Genomic DNA, 23,919 nt, shown 5'->3' on the forward strand with positions numbered 1-23,919 from the left:
TTCATTCTGGCACTCTTAGACCTGAAACTGTAGCACCCTCTCTTGGAGAAAAGTTGCTATACTGCAGGTCAAAGACACAAATTCTGCAATTTGCATAAACACATTTTTGCACGTTCTATTTTGCTTGTAAAAATATAATGTTTTAACAGAATATTCCATTGTTGTAGAGGCACACAGAAAGGTTTTTAACTTGCTGTTGACTGATTTTTATGTTAAATTTAGTTGTCTTTAAATATGATCTATGTTTACCATTTATCTACACTGCTGAAAGTTTAAACAAGACACAGTTGAAGAAAGAGGGTTTCCAGAAATTTACAAAGTGATAATTGTGGAGATTTGTGGAGATTTCCAAGGAGATGCTTGAATTAGTTGTTTACCAATCATATTGAAACAATATAACCTCTGCTGCATAAACGTGAGACTAAAAGCAGACAGATCCAGAAGAAGAAATGTTTAAGGTTAATAAGCAATATTAACAGAGGGAACATAAGACAAGCAGTTAGAGTGAGCACAGGAAAATCCCAAAACAATAGGAGGAAATCTGTAGTGGACATTTAAGGGGCACAAGCGGCAAATGGGATCAGCTGACCAATATATTATGGGGGCATGGAATTAAAATTAATAATGCGGGATTTTGATCATTTTGAAAATTCACAAACTGGAATGAAACAATACTGAAAGAAAGGACCATGAGGGATGTGATTCCTTGACACTATTAAAGACATGGCAGTAATGAGGTTGTATGTCCTTTCCTATATACAGGAAAGGTGAGATGATGATGCCCAAGAATTTCAATGAGACAGCCAAGGGAGTGCACGGCCACTCAATGTAGTGCATGGCAGAAGCCAGACTGATGGTATATTGAATATAATGGAAGGAGTCCAGATTTTTGACTAATTTGTTTTATTATCAGATATGGTACATATGTGTCATCATCTTACTAGTCTCTTGCCAAGCTCGTTTATCTGTTTTTCGAAGGCTTGTGAGATGGTCCAGTAAAAAGCAAGAATCTCTCCCTTTAAGAGGCATTCTCATCTAAATGTTTAGAAAAAGCAGTAGTTTGAAATGGGAATCTGATGAGAAACAATGAAAATTAAAACATTAAATGACGAGAGTAATCAAAATATAAATTTAGGGAAACTGTGATAAATGAAGCACATATGAAATGCACAGCTACATTAAAATTCAGTCTCTAGATCTGGGCGGTATTACAGATGAGCTGTGGCTGGTCACAGCAGCAGCAAGTGGAGCACGGCCGATCCTGGATGACCTACCTAACTCCTGCTCTGAAGATCACACTGGATTCACCAAGGAGAAAAAGGATTGACGATGGGACCTCCTCAGCCTATTTTGACAATTGCGCTAAATTTATGGATGGTAACTGCTAGCCATCCCCATCCCTGGTGTGTGGAGCAAAATTCATGGTGGTGTAATGGGTTGTAGAAACACTGGCATGTCAAAAACTAAGTAATGACACCAAAGAAGGTTGGTGAAACACTGCTCTAGATATAAAATTAATGACAAAAAAACCCAACCCAAATGAACACAATAACTCCACTCTGCCTTACAGTTTTGTTAAACAGAATCAAAAATTAACCAAACAGAACAAAATAGTCAAGCTCAAAACAACTAATTTCATGGTAGCATGGTATAGAAATAATATGGGTACAAAAAATGGCAAAATACTCGTAAATGGAAATATTTCAGTAGCTTTGCAGCTATCAATTGCCTTCAGAGCTTCATTCATGTCATCAATGATTACATGTCCCTACGTATATAAAATATTGAGATGGGCTAGATACTGCCAAAATATTGTAGTTGCAGACGCAGTTTATATGATCGTTTCATCAATGGAGCCATGGATTAAAGTCAGGAAAAAAATACATTTGCTGGTCTTTGTTGGACAGATTAGAATTTTTGTTTGTCTCCCATACAATAACCTTATGGTCTTTAAAACTGAGAAATTTTAATATTAATGGCCACTGGCAGGATAATTTTTGATTATTCAAATAGATTACATGAGAACCCCCCACTTCAGGTACAGAATCACACAAATATTAAACTTCTTTATTGGTCTTCAGAGTGAGACCTTCACTATCCAGATTGTGTCCTGATATTTAAGGAGATTAAATATGACAGTTGTATGTACACTGGTCAAAAAATGAAGGAAACAATCATCACAGTATAACACCAAGGGATATCAATCTGTGCAGTAAGGAGAATACTGTAAGTGATTGTGAATCAACCTCACTTGGTTTAGTGCAAATGAAAGTGACAACAGCTGCACTGGAGATGCAACAACAAGACAACTTCCACAAAGGGAATGGATTTACAGGTGGTGGACACAGAGTATTTCTCTCTCATTATCCTTCCTGACTGATTCTTCTTAGTTTTGCATTTTGCGAGAGTCCTTCTCACTACTAGTAGTATGAGGTGGAACCTGCAGCCAATTCCGGTTGCACAGGTAGCTCAGTTCATCCAGGATGGCACAAGAAGGTTTGCTGTGTCCCTGCACAGCGTGGAGGAGATACCAGGAGACGGGCCTACAATTAAACAGCATTTTACAGATCTTTCTTATTTCAAAAAGATGTTGCAAAAAGCTCAAACTTTCTTGTAGAGTTTTTTGAAAACAGATTGTGAGAGATTCATTCTTTCTTGAAGGATTATGAGTAAATTGGTGAGATGACAGAACCTCTCACTAGAAAAACAAAAAAAAAACACTCAAAAAAAATTCCTTTTAAGAGGCATGGCCAAAAACTTTAATAAAAGTGCAGTATCAGCAGTTTAGCTGATACGAAACAGTGGAAATTAGAACATGAAATAATAGAGCATTAAAATAAATTAATTTAATGAGGGCAGTTGTAATAAGTGAAGTACACATGAAATACAAGATAAAATTACAGCGAATTCTAAAGTGCAAATGGTAACAACACGAAAAAAGAAAAAGGAAAATTACAGTCTTAAATACTATGGGTATTATCTTGTTAACAGATGCAACTAATTACTGCAAGTCCAGTGTGGAAGATGAGAGATGTTCCAAAGATGGTACATACAATGCAAAAAATGACATTCTATTGAGAACATGAACTCTCTGTAATAGTGAAGAAGAAGAACAGTCAAGGGATACCTGAGTAAACACCAGTAAAGGCATTCATGCAAATCAAGGAGACAGTGTTTGTGAGTAGAAATTACCCTCAAAATGCAGTGAGACTAGCAGAACAACTACTTGGCAAAAGGGGAAAAAGGTGGACACTAGGTGCTCTATCAAAAAATAACAATATGTGATGTGGAAAATAGATGATGGGGAAACTAGTGGTGGACCACAACATGAGTGCCAACTTTAAAATCAAGAGGAAAGGGTGCTGTGGATACTCGACTAGGTTACAATAGAAGGTGTTGCAGGTGGCACTGACATGCTGTAGAAAGAGAGATAATCTCAGCTTCTGAATGTATGTATGAAATTTAAACAAAATTATTTATTGATTGATAGTCTTGTACATATTAGTAAACTGCTTAAAATACTTACAACTGGTATGCCCACTTAAAATTAATTTTGTAGGGCATTCCAGCAGTGCATCATCATTGCCAGTTTCTGAGAACCACCAAATAGAATAACAGTCTGTTGTACCTCTGGATCTTTCTGGTAGTGAAGTCTAGAAGAGTAAAAGAATATGGCACTTGTTAAACACAAACTACTTTATTTTACATGATTAACCCATTGCCGTATGTCGCTTTTGCGTAATATGTAGTGAGCTATGGACATTCCAATTGGAAAAACAAGGATGTAGAGCAGGGGTAGGCAACGTCGGTCCTGGAGTGCCACAGTATGTGCAGGTTTTTGTTCCAACCCAGTTCCTTAACGAGAACTCAATTATTGCTGATGAAGCACATGTTGCTTAAGTGACATTTTAATGCTTCATTTTAGTGGTCTCGCTTGTTAAGGTTCTCCAACCTTAATTGCTTATTTCAATCTTAAACTGCTGCATTCAGTGTTTTAATTGCTCCTTATTAGCAATAAGATGTAAAACAGGGGTAGGCAATGTCGGTCCTGGTGAGCCGCAGTGGCTACAGGTTTTCATTCAACCCAATTGCTTAATTAGAAACCAATCATTGCCAATCTCAGATTTTATGGCTTGTTAGTCTGTGCAATGTAAGGCTTTTATATCGTAGATTTTTTTCCTTTCCAAGGATATCATCCAAATGATTTGAAGCCTAAAACAGATCATTTTCAGTCTGTCACATTTTTCTATTAAATGTTTTATTAAATCAAACCGTGCATGATGAACACACACAGATGTAATTGGAAAAAAGCTAGCTGGAGAACTGCTGGCTGCTTTGTCTTTTACATCTTATTGCTAATAAGGAGCAATTGAAACACTGAATGCAGCAGTTTAAGATTGAAATAAGCAATTAAGGTTGGAGAACCTTAACAAGCGAGACCACTAAAATGAAGCATTAAAATGTCACTTAAGCAATATGTGCTTCATCAGCAATAATTGAGTTCTCGTTAAGGAACTGGGTTGGAACAAAAACCTGCACATACTGTGGCACTCCAGGACCGACGTTGCCTACCCCTGATGTAGAGTATTATCCATCCATTTTCCAACCCGCTGAATCCGAACACAGAGTCACGGGGGTCTGCTGGAGCCAATTAAAGCCAACACAGGGCACAAGGCAGGAACCAATCCCGGGCAGGGTGCCAACCGACCGCAGGACACACACAAACTAGGGCCAATTTAGAATGGCCAATCCACCTAACGTGCATGTCTTTGGACTGTGGGAGGAAACTGGAGCGCCCAGAGGAAACCCACGCAGACACGGGGAGAACATTCAAACTCCACGCAGGGAGGACCCGGGAAGCGAACCCAAGTCCCCAGATCTCCCAACTGCGAGGCAGCAGCGCTACCCACTGCGCCCCGTGCCACCCGTGGAGTATTATATTTTTAAAATATTAAGTGAACCAAACAGTCGGTGCATTTGAAACAGCTCTGTTTGTATGTACATTTTACATGTAATGACGTACTGGCTTATCTTTTTATAGGTGTTTTTGTCAAGGGAGAAGAAAACCAAGAAACTTGACAATCAAAAGTTTTCTTTTATAAATACATGTACTGTTTCAACTACATACCTTGTAATATGTGAGTATAATTATCTTTACACAAAGACATCCAGGTTAAGTGCATTGGCGATCCTAAACTGTCCCTAGTATGTGTTTGATGTGTGCATGTGTGTGCCCTGCCCAAGGTTTGTTCCTGCCTTGTGCCCTGTGTTAGCTGGGATTGGCCCCAGCAGACCCCGTGACCCTGTGTTAGGATATAGCGGGTTGGACAATGACTGACGACATTTAATTTGTAGAATACAGGTACTGTAGCGATTAAGAAGAGTGGGAAACACAAATGTTTTTTGAAACGTGGTGCTCAACAGACACTGGTTTTGTTGTAAAAAAACAACTGTTTAACCCCTCTTCATCCTGCTGTTTCGGGTCACTAGGCACAGTTTTTAAATAAACTCGCTATCCTGTTTTGCGCCTCTTTACACGGAGGTCTTACGGAAGGAGTGCGCAGTATTAGTGTATGATGAACCACTAGCAAGGCATATCGTACGGTAACAAGGATTTGCAATTCCCTGGTCAGAGCACACACGCATCACATACCTTTTTTTACTTTTGTATGGGGGTTCGCGGTCTATGAAAGAGATCATCAGTATCCTGCTTTTTAGATTATTTTATGTCCCCCGAGTACTGTTTCAAACTTTTTCACCATCCTTTGCCATTCGTTAGATTATTTTCGTGCTCCTTCTTTACTGCAGCCGACACGATGAAAACCGACTTCGTTCAAAATTTCTCAATATAGTTCGCACACACAATCGCGCGCGTGTCTCAGACAACGACAGTGTCGCGGGCTCTTCTCTCCGGTTTAAGGCTTTCGAGAAATTGGTCTTTGGCCTAGCCTTGCAGTGTGTGGCATTCACAGAATGCAAACGATTGACGCATTGGGTTAAAAAAACTTCCAGTTAATTTAAAATTTTGATTTGGAAATCCTGATAAAAATTTTTTTCCAATATTAATAAAAGGATATATTTCCATGAAATGTACCTTGCTATCTGGAGGCGCAACAATAACACCTTTAAAAGTTGTATTTCGTATTTATTTGGGGGGGGTAATAATATACCATTGCTTAACACTGAGCCCACTTCCAGTGATACTCTTTAAATAAGTATCATTGAAATATCATATATTTTATATTTATTTACATTAATAGAAGGGAGAAAGTGCAAAAAACTACCCAATGGAGCTGTGGCATTCTAACAATAATCTTCTGATCTCTTGGGAAACTGATAATGTTTATAATTTATTTTGGTTAATATGCAGTGGGATTTTGGGCAACAAGCTTTGTTAATTAGCTGAATAAAAGAGGAGGGCAAGAAACGCATTCTCTCATTTTAAGTATACATAGATCTATTCTGAAAACAAGGTAAGGTAAATGTTGTTTTTTTTTAGTTGTGTATTAATTTCTTTGTTTTTTCTTTTAAATAAAATATGTCTGTTAACTTTTCTTTTTCTTTTAAATAAAATATATACATTGGGTACAGAAACTGCTTAGAAATATATGTAAACATTGTGTACTCACACTTAAAAGTGTATCGGTCGTAAAGTGCTTAAAAGTTTACTGATTATGAGAGGTATGTCTAAATTTTGGAGTGTTTCGTTTTACCTTTACCAATTATATCGAATATATTTAGGTATGTCTGTGAAATATCTAGCTTTGTCTTAGTTATGAGTTAATTATAATAGTTAAATTGAAATGAACGCTGATTTTTCTAAAGAAAGGCCATTGAACCAAACTTTCAGTTTGAATCCCAGACCCTACGCTGTCTATTTGCAGGTTTCTAGTTCACTTACCACGTCTCGATCCACATGAGGTACAATACATGCAGGCTAATGGACTCTGCATGAGTGAGAGTTCAGAGTTTGTTTTTCATTTTGTGCCCAGTAAGGTCGAGATTGATCTGGATTATGCCAAATTAAAAATAATGGGGATAGATAGAAAAATAAAATTATCATTTTATTTCTTTAATTTAATTGAACGGAGGTGCAGGTCACATTTGAGACTTCTGCATATTATTTAACAAACACAAGCCACAGTCGAGCAGTAAAAGACGTTTCAACGAAAATTATTTTTAGCAATTTTTTTCAACCAAAACAAAGAAAACAGTTTTCTACATTAATGGAAATGGAGATTGCTAACGTTGCAAACAGATAATAATATTGTAACGTATTAGGTATATAGGAGATAACGAAAAACAAATCAAATTGAAGTTAAAATAAAAATTTCAATTAATGATAATATAACAACTGTTTTTAAGCCCCTTTGTGGTAAACATGAAAATGACCGTCTTTCATGGTGTGTTGTGATAAGTCTAATATCATTTTAGCTGTGTCAAATTCTCTTTTGTGGAGTGTTCCATTGAAATACTGTGCGCGAGACGCATTGTTCTTTCTTGGTCGATTAGGATATTAACGTTTAAATTCATAATAATTCACAGGTCTAACAAATCCACTAACGCGTAAGTGCTTAAGAACTAAGAGAGAGAAGCCAATTGACAGCGTGAACATGAATTCGGTCTGGGGACAGCCTACACTAAAAACCACAATTAACCGTTAATCACCCTTATCGCTTTGTCCGTTTTTTTAACACACCGTAGTCAATACGAAGTAGTGAATAGCGGAAACATAACGGTCAGTCAAGCCGGAAAAGAACATCATCAGCTAGGTTCGGCTTCACGATGTAGTGGTAAATAAGAGTATTGCTACATCAGATTAACTTTCCTGCTCCCTTAATTTTGGAGGAAAGGATTTCGGACACTTTCGTCTATTTAAGCTGCACCTTATAAAACGACTGTGTGCTGTCAGTGGCCATAACACGTTTCGTTAATTCACGCCATAAGCTACTCTTCGGTGCAACTCCAAGCTTCCAATTTATGCCATCTTCGTTCCGCGGTTTAAGATGCTACCAGCGGAAATTAAAACAGCAGCCTTTTTCGAAAACGAACAGTGAGCGTTTCACTCATACCTTTCTCACTAGTTTCTCGGTGTGTCCTTTCGTCCCTTTCTCGAAGGCCTGCGAGAAGATCTCTGAGAAGGGAAAACATCTCACCGGCGAAAGAAAACCCACGGTTACATCACTGAATGAAAATTTCACTTGGACAGGTGTAACGACTAATGCATCCATCCCCGCTGCTCCCACACGCAGGGTCGTGTTATCAGTATCATAGACCCCCGGTCAAAGTAGTGTGCAGGGGTACCTGTTTTTTGGAGTCCCTATGATACTGGGGCCCCGTCCAGTAGCCACTGTGCCCATACGTTAAGACGGCCCTGCGTAGTTCTCCGCCACATAAAGCTCAAACCTCCAACTCCCTGCCTGCATGCACAGACTCTCAGATGCCTCTTCACATATTTTTTCTCTTGTGCCGACAGTGCAATCGGCTCAAATAACAAAGCAGGCTTCTGACTGGCAGTGTGTGTTTTATTTGAGGCTGGCTATAAATATTAGTGTTTTTGATTTCATTATTACTAGGGTGTTGTACCGTGTTAGCCATTATGAATGTAGAGAAAAGCTTTTTGCATACGATTGAGTGTAAGAATAAATCACTGTTCGACTGTGCTTAATATGCCGTCAAGACATATTGGACTGTTACGCAGGTAAAGGTCTGTCTGTAGTGCCTGGAATATTTGTGTTCACTGAGAATGGAATCCATATATGTCGCAAATTTAACTAAAAGTAATAACTATTTAATGTGTTGCAGATAACCACCTGAAACATGAACAATCTGGTGAATTCTTCGACCTTAACTTCGCCCCTCACTTTGGAAGGCTTCATTGTACCCGAGGAGTCACGTGCCCCTCTTTTTATTATTACATTTTTTATCTATATTATTATTTTTGTTGAAAATGTAATCATCTTGTTTGTTATTATTTCTCACAGGAGCTTACATGCGCCAATGTATTTAATGTTATGCAATATGACTGTCTGTGATTTGATTGGAAGCACCGCTTTAATGCCTAGATTGATGTCGGATTTCTTGCGAGACGTGAGACTTATCTCATTTGAAGCTTGCATAATTCAGGCATTTTGCATCCATATGTACTCCACTACTGCTCAGTTCATCTTAGTAGTGATGGCTTTTGACAGATATATTGCTATATGTAGACCTTTACGTTACAACGCCATCATGACAACCAAAACTACTGCAAAACTTTGTTCTCTTGCATGGGGCGGTGCGTTTGTCTTAATTGTAATTTTACTCGCGCTTACAATACGCCTCCCAAGATGTAAATCATTAGTAGTTCATGCATATTGTTTCAACGGAGCTCTGTTTGTTCTGTCATGTGCTGACACAACCATCAATAACATTTATGGTCTATTTGTTTCTTACTTTATAACTGGCTTATCTTTATCGGTCATGGCCTGGACTTACGCCAAGATACTAATTGCATGTTTATTCCAAAGTCAGCATAACTGTAAAACTAAAGCTATTCACACGTGCGCCACTCATTTAGTAAGTTATATTGTATTTGAAATTACAATTTTATTTGCTGTGATGGCTCTAAGATTTCCAAATATCACTCCTAATGCAACAAAAGCAATGGGCACGTTAACCATAACAATACCACCTTGTCTCAACCCAGTTATTTACGGTATAAACACAAAAGAAATCCGTAATAATATTTTGAAAATTTTCAAAAATAAAATAATGTCAAATAATAAATAGCATTGAAACAATGCAAAGATTTTTAAATTGCTTGCCTTTGATAAATGCCAAGTTTGTCCATATCTAGGGATGACATGTCTAAAACAGGAATAGTTCCTCTGTATAAGGGACTCTCCGTACTAAACCTCTAATACTGTGTGTGAGCAGGGGAAGAATAAAATATTAGGTTATGCCCATGCACGCAGAACATTGCACATCACGAAAATGTTAATGCAGTTACGGTAATTTTGATATTTGTACAGCTCGCCTGTCTATATATACGTTATACAGAGGAATATGTCATTTTTCACAAGTCTGTATTTCTAACACACTGGAAAAAACTAAATTATATTCCAAATTTTTAAATTAAAAGTGTTAACATTTTCCTTTGTATTATAGTTATAAAATATTTTGAGCCATTGACTTCAGGTCTAGACTCCTCAGCCAGTGTGTCCATAGAAATTACCCTAAGGCACTATTATTGTTTCAAGTGATCACCCATGATGTTGACGTAAAATTGCATTACAATAAACACAGTGAGTTTGAGCAGTCATTTTTCGTTGTCACTTTCCTTTTACCAAAATTAATAGAAAATACTCGTTTTGCAGTTTATTTACTGTATTTCATTAATACGAGGGACGTTCAAAAAGTTTCCGCACTTTTCTATTTTCGTTGGAAACGGTGAAGGCGGGAGGAGTGGGCATTAAAAAGTTGGTACGACGCTGGGAAAATTGTATCACAAATGAAGGTGACTATGTAAAAAAGTGATGTCATTTGTTTTCGAAATTCTTAATAAGTAGAGTTAAAAAAGTACGGAAACTTTTTGAACGCCCCTCGTAATTTGTACAAACCATACAATCAAACCTATTATCCTTAACATTAGAAATCCGTGAAAAATATGTTTGAAGTATCTTTCATAATGTGACAAATCTACTTCTGAAAAGAATATGTTCCTTTAATACATAAGTAAACTATTTTATTATTCACAGAAAAGCTAAGTGTTTTTTATATGCTGATCCGTCAATGAAGAGTGCATGAATATTATTTGTTTAAATGTAGTCATCTTTAACGAAAATGTAACTCAAATCTGAACACAATAAACTAGTTACAAAATAAGGATAAGTTCATTTTTTAAACAAAACGGATAACCAGCTGAGAATTGTTTTTTTCACATTATGATAAATGTTTTTGATAAGAATTTAATCCAAACTTTTAAAACATGCTTAATTAAATTGTAAAAATTACAGAAAAACACAGCAGCTTTATTAACTGTTTTTATGTAACACTGCTAAAACATATTCACAAAGTCAAGTTGTTTTTTTATATTTTTTTAGGCACTGTTTTGAAAAGATTGATATACTCGTCATTATTTTAATATTTTGGTTGTCAAACATTGTTAAAATTGAAGAATGTTAACTGAAAATTTCCATTTGCATTGTCAAATATACATGGATATTAATAAAATTTTTAAAGAAAATGTGAGTGGATGAAACCTGAACACCTGTGCATGTATGTGACTGTTAGTAATTAAAAATAAAAGATTTTTTCAAAAGTCTTTAATATGATGATGTATGACTTTCAGATGTTTTTATTTACTGCGGTGGGTTGGCACCCTGCCCAGGATTGGTTCCTGCCTTGTGCCCTGTGTTGGCTGGGATTGGCTCCAGCAGACCCCCGTGACCCTGTGTTTGGATTCAGCGGGTTGGAAAATGGATGGATGGATAGTTTTTATTTATCTTTATTACAGTGCTATTAATATTTTCAGCATGAGTGGAGCGAACTTGTGTATGTTTCATTTCTGAATCTCTTTGTTTTTTGGTTATTTAACTGTGTCCACATACTTGGAAAAACTTCACCACCTTTTCCAATGGGTGTGGGAATCTACTAGGGCTGTGCTTTGTCTCCAATCCTGTTTGTGATTTTCATGGACAGAATATCAAGGCACAGCCTGGGAGGGAATGGAGTCCAGTTTGGTGTCCTTAGAATTATGTCACAGCTTTTTGCAGATGACATGGTCCTGCTGACTTCATCGACTTGTGAACTCTAGCACGCTTTGGCATGCTGTGTGAAAAAGTGTGAAGCACCCAGGAAGAGGCTCAGCACCTCCAAGTCTAAGGCAATGGTCTTCAGTAGGAATAAGGTTGACTGTCCTCTTCAAGTGTGAGGGGAGTTACTGCCTCAAGAATGCGAAACTTTCCATTTACCAGTCAATCTACGTCCCTCCTCTCACTTATGGTCATAAGCTTTGGGTAATGACCGAAGGAATGAGATAGCAGATGCAAGTGGCTGAAATGTTTGGCAGGCCGCAGTATCCTACCCGCCTTTTTGTTTATGAACAATGCCTTGTTGAAGATAGTGATGAATTAACAAGGACTTCCATGTCTTCCTGAAAAGACATAGGGTTTGTTTCTCAAGAGCAAGTAAAAAAAATAAGTCAATCGACTTTACGAATCTGGGATGGATCAGAGGCTCAAGATGTTTAGAAATGAAAAAGTTATGCTTCATTACAATTAAATCAAATATAAAGTAATACTTTGCTTCAGACACATTAGCCATAGGTAAATGAATAGTAAATGCTATGAGTGGACCACAGAGAGGTACAGGATAACTGGTAACATGTTGAACTGAAAATCAATTATTTAGATAGTGTTTCTCATGACTATTGGTTAAACAAATAAAAATAATTAAATCAGTCAGCAATTGAAAAAAAGTTGAATGCTGCACCTGTAAATGAACTCTAAAACATCAAAAACTATCTGGAAGGTAGCAGTGACATCTGCTGGCTAAGGTCAGATTTTAAATCCTCTTGATTCTAGGTTCAGTCCTTGTGTCTGATCCTTTGCAAATCACGTTCTCCCTCTTTCTCTCTGTTTAAATATATATATAAGTTCAGTTATAACACACCTAAACAAAAACTAAAGAATGATGCACTTTGTGCTGATTCACATTGTGTCGATGTATATATGTGTGACCGGGAAGAAGTTTACTCAAAATTTATTGGCATCCTATATTCAACTGCATGGTTTTTTTTATCAATTCTTAGCATATTGTAATCAAGACAGCACTCTTAACACTCAATCATTTGTAATTGCCAAATGGTGCAGCATGTACTCCTCAGGCATTTCTAATTTCCAATAGTCTTGCTAATAGCTAAGGCAGCCTCACAGCTCTCACCCTCATGTGAGATGGGACCATTTGAAGCTTCAGTGAACAAAATTAAAAGAGAAATCAGAAGTTTCTAGTATTGAATATTTCAGATTTACATGAGAAATTAAACCTTTAAAAGAAAGAGCCACTTCTTCTCAGTGATTTTTCATTAAGCTCAAAAACAATGCTGGCTTCAAAGGACTTCCTACAGGAGGTTAGAATACAGTATATGCAAAGTCATGAAAGAACCATTAAGTGAGAAGATGAGGATGAACTCTATAGTGAATGTTGTGTAATAGACAGTGGCGTAGTGGTAGCACTGCTGACTCGCAGTTAGGAGTCCCAGGTTCGCTTTCCGGATGCTCCCTGCGTGGAGTTTGCACGTTCTCCCCGTGTTTGCATGGGTTTCATCTGGGTGCTCCAGATTCCTCCCACAGTCCAAAGACATGCAGGTTAGGTGCATTGGTGATTCTATATTGTCCCTAGTGTGTGCGTGTGTGCACGCCCTGCGGTTGGCTGGCGCCCTGCCCGGGGTTTGTTTCCTGCCTTGTGCCCTGTGTTGGCTGGGATTGGCTCCAGCAGACCCCCGTGACCCTGTAGTTAGGATAGAGAGGGTTGAATGATGGATGGATGTTGTGCAATATAAGTGACGTGTATGTGTATCCAAAACCCAGGATTTGATAACAGAGCAAAAATTATGGAAAGAATAATTCTAAAAATCCATAAGAAGAATTCTTCATTTATTAATAAAAATAGAAGCTTGACCATGACAGCCCATTGTTTCTTAAGGTTCTAATTGATGCCTCTCAATTAATTTTTATATTTATTTAAATATACAGTAGATTAACTCAGAGGATTATATAGACTACCCAAATGCAATTTCCACAAGATGTACTGTACATTTATGGTTTACAGAAGACTTTTTATCTCACTAAAGACATCCTGTCAAGTTATTTGGTTAGTCCACCCTGTACAAGAGTGCAACATTCTATCCAGGTTGTAATCTTCTTTCATATTCATAATCTCCTATATATGTCCTTCATAAATATCCTACAAACAATTTGCTATTCTTCTTTTAAGATAAATGTATTTGACGAATTACATATAGGGTCAAAGAAAAAAAGAAACTTCAGGCATTTTTTAAAATGTGCAAACATTTTAGCATTGAAACTCAGCATTTGAAATGAAGCAACATTTCTCATGCACTTCTACTTTGACATTGTTGGTTTTTAAACATGTATTTGATTTTTGGTTATTGTATTTTTGGCTTTTTGAACCTTGATTATACTTCTTATTGTATTTGTCAATTTATTGGATTTGTTTGTTTTAGATTTTGTCTTTTTGGGAAAAATCTATTTTTGCTTCTTTTTCTTGCTCTGCCTAGTTATCCTTTTTGTATTCTCTAATTAATATTTGAATATGAAAAACCTTTGCTTGTATTTGTCTTGAAACAAGCTTTTTTTTTTTTTTTACCATTTTTCCTCTCCACAAATTTGGGCATTTTCAAAAAAATATTTGCTATTTCAAAAATGTATCCCCATTTGTAGGCCTGTGTGGACAGAAGGCATGATGGTTGAATTTGGGGTTAGGTGTCACAGTGGTTCACAAGTTCAGACCTGGAGGACCACTTTAGCTGCAGTTTTTCATCCCAAACTGTTTCACAATCAGTCAGTCATTTCACCTTGAATTGAGCTCATTGTTTAATTTAATTACACATTTATTATTTTTTATTTTCTTATTTTGCATTAGTGCAGTAGCAAATCAGTAGCGCAAGGTTTACATTTATAATAAATTGAGAAACATCTAGATCAGCAGAGCATCTAGAACAGTAAACTCTCTTTTGTCATTTTCCTACTAATTCACCTTTTTAGCTTCCTTAATTCTCTTCTGACACGTTAAACTCAGCCCCATTGTTTTTGGACTCAAATAATAATGCTGCATTTAAAAAAATACACCAAATCATTAACTTCCTCATTGATGTCAACTGCACGGATTAATGAGGTACCAGAACATTCTATTAGTAAATAGGAAAACACTATCTCCTTGATCAAGTCATGGCTAACAGTGAACCCTTGATTTCAAATTTTACACTTTTCTAATAGATTTCTTTTTCAACCAAGCATGTAGGCTCTTGGGACCTGTCAATGACTGATTGTTCCATCAGTTCTATTTAATCCACTTTCTTAAATAGTTCCGGGGTGGGTTGGGTTTTGGGTGGGTCACCAGTGGAAATATGAAAATCTGTTTTCCTTTTTGTTGCCCTACTATTTGTTTTTGATTTCAATAAAAATTTGGTTGCAAAAACAAAACCTTCACAGTACAGTTTTTTTGTCATTAAAATGCTGAATTGCACCCAAAATCACATTGGAATGTTTTTCTTTCTTTTCACAAAAATGGCAGAATTGCTGCATCACAGCCAAACCTGTCCACAACCCAAACCCACCACCACCACTTTCTTGAGCATTCTAATTCAACTGCATACAATTTGACAGACAGTCTATTATCTACTAAATGATGGGGTGGTTCAACTTTTAAATGATACCGCAGTCTGTTTTCTTTGTTTACCATTTTCTGTATTTCGTCATTTTTTTTAAATGTATTTATTTGTTTTTTGTAAAGATGTTTTTGAATCTTGAAAATTTTAATGTTGTAATTTTGGATACATAGTGTAATTTCTTTACCAACTATTATGTATTCTGGCAGTCTGCTCTTCAGAATGATGTATAGGCCATAGGTCTTCAAAAATGGGTATGTATGCTGTGGATATAATTTTAAAACAGTAAAAGTGGAGGAAAATAATCCTTTTTGTTATTGTTTTGGTAAAACAAGAAATATTATCTGAAGACATTTCATAACATTTTATTTATGAGTACTCCTTGCATATTCATTGACGTTTGTTTAATGTTTTGAAGTTTATTCAAACACCTATTGAACTAAAATAACATTCAAAGTTAATTTTGTGATAAAAACTTTACTGAATTTTGCAACATGCAGTATTCAGCTGTAATATATGTATACAACATAACTAATTGTCATTAAAATTCCAAAAGAGAAATGTCTGATATTTATTTTGAGGGGAAGAACATGATGTTGAATGAAAGGTGATTAAGTTGTAGACAGTTAAATTATTGGAGCAGAAAATGGACAAAATGAGGCTGAGTTTAGATGCCAGGACATGAAACAAAGAATGGTGTAAGGCTGCAGCTACTTCAGACCCGCTAGTGTGCTCATTAGTAAACAACAGCAAGAATACCAGGAGTATTGGAGTGAAAATAATGATAAGAATGATGAACATCTTAAAAATAAAGACAAAAACATTAAGGTAACTATATGTAACATAATTAAATATTTACTAATAAACATGTAGAAGTCCAGTTCTGTCTTGTTTGAATACACGGAGACTGGAAAATAACAGCTTATTTAATTAAGTTAGGAGTCCAATTAAAAGTAAAGTTGGTTGGGATGAAAACCTGCAGCTACAGTGGCCCTCAAGGACTGGAGAACCACTGGCCTAGGATGAGACCTGTTCATAGGCCCTAGACCTGTGCATACTGTGTATTTGGTTTTGAAACCTGTATTCCCTTTTTGCTTTTTAAGAGGCAAGTGTAAACAGAGAGAGCTGGTAGGAGTAGAAAGTGAACAAACAGGTGAGCAACTGACTGCTGACTCTTTCATTTTGTTAAGTCAACAGTACATTTCCTTGCAAAAATATTTCAGGGAATATTTTCAAGGTGGTTCCTGCCCATTTATCATGTTTCCCACGTACTGCCAATCCTTACCACTCAAAAAAAAACTTCTCTATAGATGCAATACTTTTTAGATCCTGCAAATGATTATAATAGTTAAACCAAATAAAAGTTGATTGAGACTGTATCATTCTGTATCTTCAGATTCCTCATGTATAGGGTATTTTTCCTTTTCAAGGTAGCTTCCTGCATGCTCTATAAACTACTCAAACACCTACAGCAGTTATTCTTTGACATCATCTTTAAGGCAGAGGCTATGGATTACTTCACCTCTTCATCAGAAGAAAATTTCCTTCCTTTCCATTTTTAAAAAACTTACACCACCCTAATACCATTGACATATTCATTACCTGTGTTCCATATGCTTTATTTAACATATCAATAGTCTCTTGGGCACGTTTAACAAAGCAGGAGTTAAACCGTTGGGTGTGTGAACTCAAGAAATAAAGTAGCCAGTCGTACTCTATCGCCACATGGCTTTGACCTTGATTCACACACAACCAAACAGTTGCAGCATACATGAGATACTACAATCATTCTCCAAGCCTTCAGTAAGCCTTGTGTTTATTCTTTAATGAGCCCTACTTTACAGTTCCTTTGAAGAATTAAAAAAAACTTGTTATCTTAATGATATGTTACTTAGACCATTATAATTTATAAATTTGGTCTATGTCTGTGATGCGATTATTGCATTTGTTTAGTGGGGACTATTTTTGTTTGAAAAAATTTAATGAAGTTATTGCGAATTTGTTTTGTATGAATACCATAAATTATTGGGTTAAGAAACGGTGGTATTGTTATCATTAAGGTGCCTATTGCTTTTGTTGCATTGGGTGTGATGGTTGGAAATCTCAAAGCTATAATTGAAAACAACACAGTTGTTTCAAATACAAAATAAACTGTCAGATGGGTAGCACATGTATGGACAGCTTTTCTTTTGCAGTTACTTTGTGATTTGAATAAGCATGCAATTAATATTTTGGCATATGTCCATGCAATTACTAAAAATGATGAAGTGGTAATAAAATAAGTAATGAATAGTCCATAGATATTGTTCACAGTTGTATCAGAACATGACAAAACAAATAAAGATCCATTAAAGCAATATGCATGCACTATTACTGATCGACATCTAGTTAGTCTAACAGTAAGTGTTAAGAGAATAACAACTAAAACAAAAGCACATCCCCAAGAAAATGCACACATTTTTACAAGGGTTTTGGTGTTCATAATAATATTGTATCTTAATGGATCGCATATTGCAATATACCTGTCTAATGCCATTGATGTTAGGATAAGGTGAGCAGAAATAGAATATGAATGGATGCAAAATGCTTGAATAATACAAGCTTCAAATGAGATCATTCTTGTTTCAGTCAAGAAGTCAGACATCAGTCTAGGCATTAATGCTGTACTTCCAATTAAATCACAAACAACCATGTTACATAGCATCAAGTACATTGGCTCATGCAAGCTCCTGTGGAAAACAATCACAAATAATAAGGTGGAATTAGCAATTACAATGATTGTGTATACAGTAAGTGTTAAGATAAACAGAGGTACTCTTGCTTCTTGTGGAACAATAAAACCTTCCAAGATTAGACTTGATGAGTTATCAAAAGACATCATGCTTCTACCAAGGAGTGCATCAGAGGCTGAAATAAAGAAGAAACAGGAAACAAAATCAGAAGCATTATATTATTCACGTCAGCTTTCGAAATATTTTCTTCACTACAGGGTCAAACGAAGCCTATTTTGACAGCTCAACAGTAAGGGAGGAAGTCGCTAAAGTTCAAAAATAAACATACAATTTATTCAAAAACAATGTCTACAAGGTTAATTTCTTTTATAGGGGTTGGTACTGCTGCTTCACGGGTCCATTCAGTAAATCCTTCACTAATTCTCCCAGTACCTGTGTGGAATTTAGTTTTGATACTGCAGTGATTCTGTGTGGGAGTGATCTGGAACTGGATTTAACAGGCTGGAAAATATTATGTTGAGAATATTTACAATCTACACATAGCAGAGATCTGTTACAATTGGTAGAAATGCAAGGGAAAAAAGATCATGTGTTATAGTATTATTGTTTTTGTTGGTGATTACATTGTATACTGTCAGCAATAATATAATTTTTCATAGACAGTTATCATATATTTATTAATAAATATTTGTAAAAGTTTAAAACAGGTACTGCAAAATGATGTACAGCTAATGAAAAAATTATTAATTTTTATTTATAAAAAATTATAAAGATGTGAAGAAGCATTTATTGACATGGGAAAGGCGCTATATAAATAAAATGTATTATTATTATTAATCAGTTAATAATTAAATAATTCATAACAAAGTTTTACCAATTTATTAATTATAATTTAATCACATGTATAATTATTGGAATGTACACATAAACCAATCATATAGTATTTGTTATGACTTTTTAACGGAAATTAGAGAAAAGCCAAGCAAAATGACACCTTTTATTGGCTAACTAAAAAGATTACAATTTGCAAGCATTCGAGGCAACTCAAGCCCCTTCTTCAGGCTTGAGTTGTTTCGAAAGCTTGCATATTGTAATCTTTTTAGTTAGCCAATAAAAGGTGTCATTTTGCTTGGCTTTTCTCTACATTCATAATGGCTAACACGGTACAACACCCAAGTATAACGGAAATTATCTATTCTAGTTTTCCCAGCATCTTACTCGCATTTATGCGCTTCTCGCTTGAAAATGAAAGCCCAGTCCCTAAAGGCGAACCCTAACGGCGGAAAAAAAATGTTCTCCATTCATCTATAGTCCCCCGTATCCAAAAAAGGGTATCTCAGCAAGCATACATTGAACATAGAATCAACCAACCTAATCATTCCATGTCTGAAAACCCACGAGCTTGGCCAGTGTTAAACTAACGCTAGTGTTAAGTAGCGGTTTAGAAGTACACCGAAATGTATATTTAGTGTTTATTTAACACTATTTCACTATGCACGAAAACCTAATTTCTTTAACGGAGAGTCGTGTTATATAGCATTGTAAAAAATTAATTTGTTTGGTGTATGTTAGATGCAAATAACACAGACGTGAACAGAAGTCCTCTCAGCAGTTTATTTTTGCCATCGCATATTCTTGCCTCTTGCCAAGAAAAAGAGAAAAAACTCATTTCCTTTCCTTCATTTTGCTCCTCTGCTCTTCTGCATCCCTCACGTTAGCTTGTTGAATTGGTGAGCCAGTTTTCAACTGATGTAACCAGCCCAGCACACCATATAGGGAATTGCACACCACCACAGAGTTGTAGAAGATGCGTAGGAGTTCACAATTTCCACTTAGAAAGAGGCTACGCCTATTCACATGATCATTTTTTTTTTATTTATTATATATATATATAATTTATGCCTCACAGTGGGTGACCTGGGGACCTGGGTTCGCTTCCCGGGTTCTCCCTGCGTGGAGTTTGCATGTTCTCCCCGGGCTTCTTCCGGGCGCTCCGGTTTCCTCCCACAGTCCAAAGACATGCAGTTTAGGTGGATTGGCGATTCCAAATTGGCCCTAGTGTGTGCTTGGTGTGTGGGTGTGTTTGTGTGTGTCCTGCGGTGGGTTGGCACCCTGCCCAGGATTGGTTCCTGCCTTGTGCCCTGTGTTGGCTGGGATTGGCTCCAGCAGACCCCTGTGACCCTGTGTTCGGATTACGCGGGTTGGAAAATGGATGGATGGATGGATATAATTTATTATATTTATTAAATTTATTTTATAACACAATATGTAATTGGTAAATCAAAAGTTAATATCACTAATGTCAAAATAAGATGATATTTCTATTGCTTTTTGGTCACATTTCTGCTGGTTCAGTTTAAGTGCAAATTACACAGTCCTGAATTATTCCTCTAGAATCAAAAGAGATTTTTATAATTTCCATTAACAATACTTTTTGAACCCCCGCATCGACTCAGCGGAGTCCTTTCTACTGTCTATGCCATAGACAGAGCAGCAACTTCTCAACAATGTTACTGATTCTTCTGGAAACGATTTTTACCTGAGTTGTCTTTTGATTACGAGTAATCGTGTTGCTCATGTAAAGATAGGCTACATAAACCTGCAAAAAATATGGCAGCAAAAACTATATAATAAGAAGAAAATCAACTAATTAATTATTCTTTCCACTTGATTGTTGTTGCGGTTTAATTGTGTATATGAATCATCATATTCTCAGTTATTCACATAATTTTAATTAGCTCTTAACGCCTGTGTAAAACATTATGAAATATAACCACAAATGACCTTTGAGTATGTCAGCTAGGTTTTTATTTATATGGTGAAGAACGGTATTTTCGTCTATATAATCATTATTGGTTTTCAGTATTCTTTCGATTTAGCATTACTTTTCAAATTTCTTTAGCCGACAGATTCAATGTGAAGAATCTTTGTCTAGATCAAAGAAAGCGTTTATATTTGTTAAATTACCAATAAAAAATAACTATTTTTTATTCACTGAGAATGAAAGAGAAAGCCGTACCTTTTCAGAATTCAATCTGACGACTTTGTGGAAAGTAGATGTACTAAAGACGTACTTTAATCGCCTTATTTTTATCCTTTTCTTTATAATCAACAAGTTCTTGAATGAACTCCCAAGAGGAAGCTTCCAGGTAATTAGTTAAGACGTCTCTCCCTTGTGAGCAATACTTGAGATGTTTCAGTCCCACAAGATTTACCGTGAATGTTAAACTGACATATTATTTTTAGTCTTGTTAATCAGCTATTAGAATATTTGCTACTGAGAATATTTTATTGGTATTTGCTTAGCAACCATGATATTATACAAATAATATCCAAAGACAGCAATCAAAGAGACTTTTGAAAAATCAAACACTAATGGATTTTGCAGGCACCACTAAAACCACTACTAATTAACAAACACTAGGAAACTCTAAAATGTTGCTTTCAAAAGGATAATTCAACCTAAACTTCATACATAATATTCGATATGCTCACCATGGATGGTGTTAAAAAAATAAGTCTAAGTTAAATATGTGTCATTATCTAACAAAGAATCAGGTTATCAAAGAATAAATACTACACAGGAAAACTCAGTTCAAATGCAATAGCATTCATGGAATCGTTCATTTACAAAAACTGACTAGAGTGTTAAGCTAAGTGCACAATTATTCACGTTGGGCCAATTTGGAGTTACCAGTCAGTTTAAACTGTACATTTTTGGAATACAGAGAGAGACAGAATATCCTTATATGCTCTATTTACAGTACACTTGATGAAAATCTGCTGTGACAGAGCAGTCGTTCTGGCAACTATAAGTTTCAAAGACATGTATTAAAAATATATCTCTAGAATATACGAGGGACATTCAAAAAGTTCTGCACTTTTATATTTTCGTTGGAAATGTTGAAGGCGGAGGAGTAGTAATGGGGCACTAAAAAGCTAGTACGACGCCAGAAAAATTGCATCGCAAACGAAGGTGACTAGAAAAGTGATGTAATTTGTTTTTAAAAATTCTTAACAAACAGATTTTAAAAAGTGCGGAAACGTTTTTGAACGTCCCTTGTACTAACACAGATAAAAATGGGCTTTTCATGAGAATTGTTAGTTGTTGCCAGGGTTAAAAACACTAAATTACAGATGTCATTTGTCAAATGTAAGAGGAAACAGTAACACCAAATTCATTCATCTTTTTGGACATCTTTTAGAAAAAAAAACGTTAATTTATAGTACTTATTGGCAACAGAATCTATAAGAAACACATTTCAGCTGTATGATGAACCTTCCCTTTCAACCTCCATCCATCCATCCATTTTCCAACCCGCTGAATCCGAACACAGGGTCACGGGGGTCCGCTGGAGCCAATCCCAGCCAACACAGGGCACAAGGCAGGGAACCAATCCTGGGCAGGGTGCCAACCCACCGCAGGACACACACAAACACACCCACACACCAAGCACACACTAGGGCCAATTTAGAATCGCCAATCCACCTAACCTGCATGTCTTTGGACTGTGGGAGGAAACCGGAGCGCCCGGAGGAAACCCACGCAGACACGGGGAGAACATGCAAACTCCACGCAGGGCGGACCCGGGAAGCGAACCCAGGTCCCCAGATCTCCCAACTGCGAGGCAGCAGCGCTACCCACTGCGCCACCGTGCCGCCCCCTTTCAACCTCTGTCTGATTAAAAAGAGATGTGTTTAGTACCATGAAACAGGTCTGAAGGTTCTTGTTTCTGGAAATCTTTGTTTTTATGGCCTTCTACTGTATATAAATTGACTGGCCTGTTAATCCATCTGTTTATATTACGACTGGGTGATTTGGAATTAGTGGTCAGGTTTATTATACTGTAAGAACAGCATTTTGGTTCACCCTGACTATAAAAATAACTGTTCAAATTAGATTTAATTCAATGCAGTCCAAAAGAAAATTTAAGTACTTCTGGGTTGCTAATTTGATTTAAATAACTTATATTTGCATATACACATAATAAAAATTTGAAACAAAAAAGCTTTGTATTTTACATAGAAGTCCCATATGGAGTGGCCTATGTGGAACATACACTTATATTGCATTTCCAGACTGAATCTCTTCATTCAAAGGAAATAACATTTTATGCTTAAAAAGCATCACAACAAAAAATAAATTGAGTTTTTATTGTTTACACCAGTATTCACTTTTCATTACTTGGACCACCACGTGTATGGAGGGCGAACTGCTTTCTGGAAAGTATTAAAAGAATAAAACTACTCCAATTATCTGTAATGAGTCTGTATTTTGACATTTTAAAACTTTGCTTGTTTCATTTTTAGAATTTTTAAATGTATTTTTCTGGTTGGTTACAAAATGTATTGTTATTGTGTAGATGGCTAATTTGCATTCTATTTCAGTTATGTATTAACTTGGGATTATGTGCATTATGTTTTCTTCCAGAATTTGTTGTGTTCTGTGTGTGGTACCACTCTTGAGTCCTCTCCCTGGCTATTTAAGTCTAGAGACAGAGGTAGCTCTGAAGTAATTCATTGATGCTGTTAGGCTTTGTAAATGTTCTGTTTGGTTTTTTATTTTATTTCCTGGTTTTCTGATTTCTTTCTGCGCCAATATTTTTTTGGATTGTGCATTGGGACTTTCTTACGTAATAATTCATTTTAGATAACTCCTTTTTGCTCTTTTTGAATCTTTTTTCTTATTCTTGATCTTTGATTAATGAATATGTATTCATTTATAAAGAACACGTGTTGCCTTTTATTTAGAAGCCAGAGTTTTCAGGTTTCTTCCAATATTGTTGAGAATGTTAA

The 23,919-nt window shown here is 36.1% G+C and overlaps 2 protein-coding genes across 2 annotated transcripts; one reads left to right on the forward strand and one right to left on the reverse strand.

Moving 5' to 3' along the window:
• The first annotated feature begins 8,820 nt into the window (after positions 1 to 8,820).
• Positions 8,821 to 10,021, forward strand: LOC114651024 (olfactory receptor 52E4-like). The gene has a single exon (XM_028800979.2). The coding sequence runs from the start codon at positions 8,821 to 8,823 to the stop codon at positions 9,769 to 9,771; it is 951 nt and encodes a 316-aa protein (XP_028656812.1). The 3' UTR covers positions 9,772 to 10,021.
• Positions 10,022 to 17,293: 7,272 nt separating this feature from the next.
• LOC114651025 (olfactory receptor 52K2-like) lies at positions 17,294 to 18,272 on the reverse strand. Its single transcript, XM_028800980.2, has one exon. The coding sequence runs from the start codon at positions 18,270 to 18,272 to the stop codon at positions 17,328 to 17,330; it is 945 nt and encodes a 314-aa protein (XP_028656813.2). The 3' UTR covers positions 17,294 to 17,327.
• Positions 18,273 to 23,919: the final 5,647 nt, after the last annotated feature.

This window comes from Erpetoichthys calabaricus, chromosome 4 (assembly GCF_900747795.2).
Source record: "Erpetoichthys calabaricus chromosome 4, fErpCal1.3, whole genome shotgun sequence".
In the NCBI taxonomy this organism is placed as follows: domain Eukaryota; kingdom Metazoa; phylum Chordata; class Cladistia; order Polypteriformes; family Polypteridae; genus Erpetoichthys; species Erpetoichthys calabaricus.

What these genes read in the sequence shown, in the direction of transcription:
- LOC114651025 (XM_028800980.2), bottom strand. Translation starts at nt 18,272, where the DNA reads ATGATGTCTTTTGATAACTCATCAAGTCTAATCTTGGAAGGTTTTATT.
- LOC114651024 (XM_028800979.2), top strand. Translation starts at nt 8,821, where the DNA reads ATGAACAATCTGGTGAATTCTTCGACCTTAACTTCGCCCCTCACTTTG.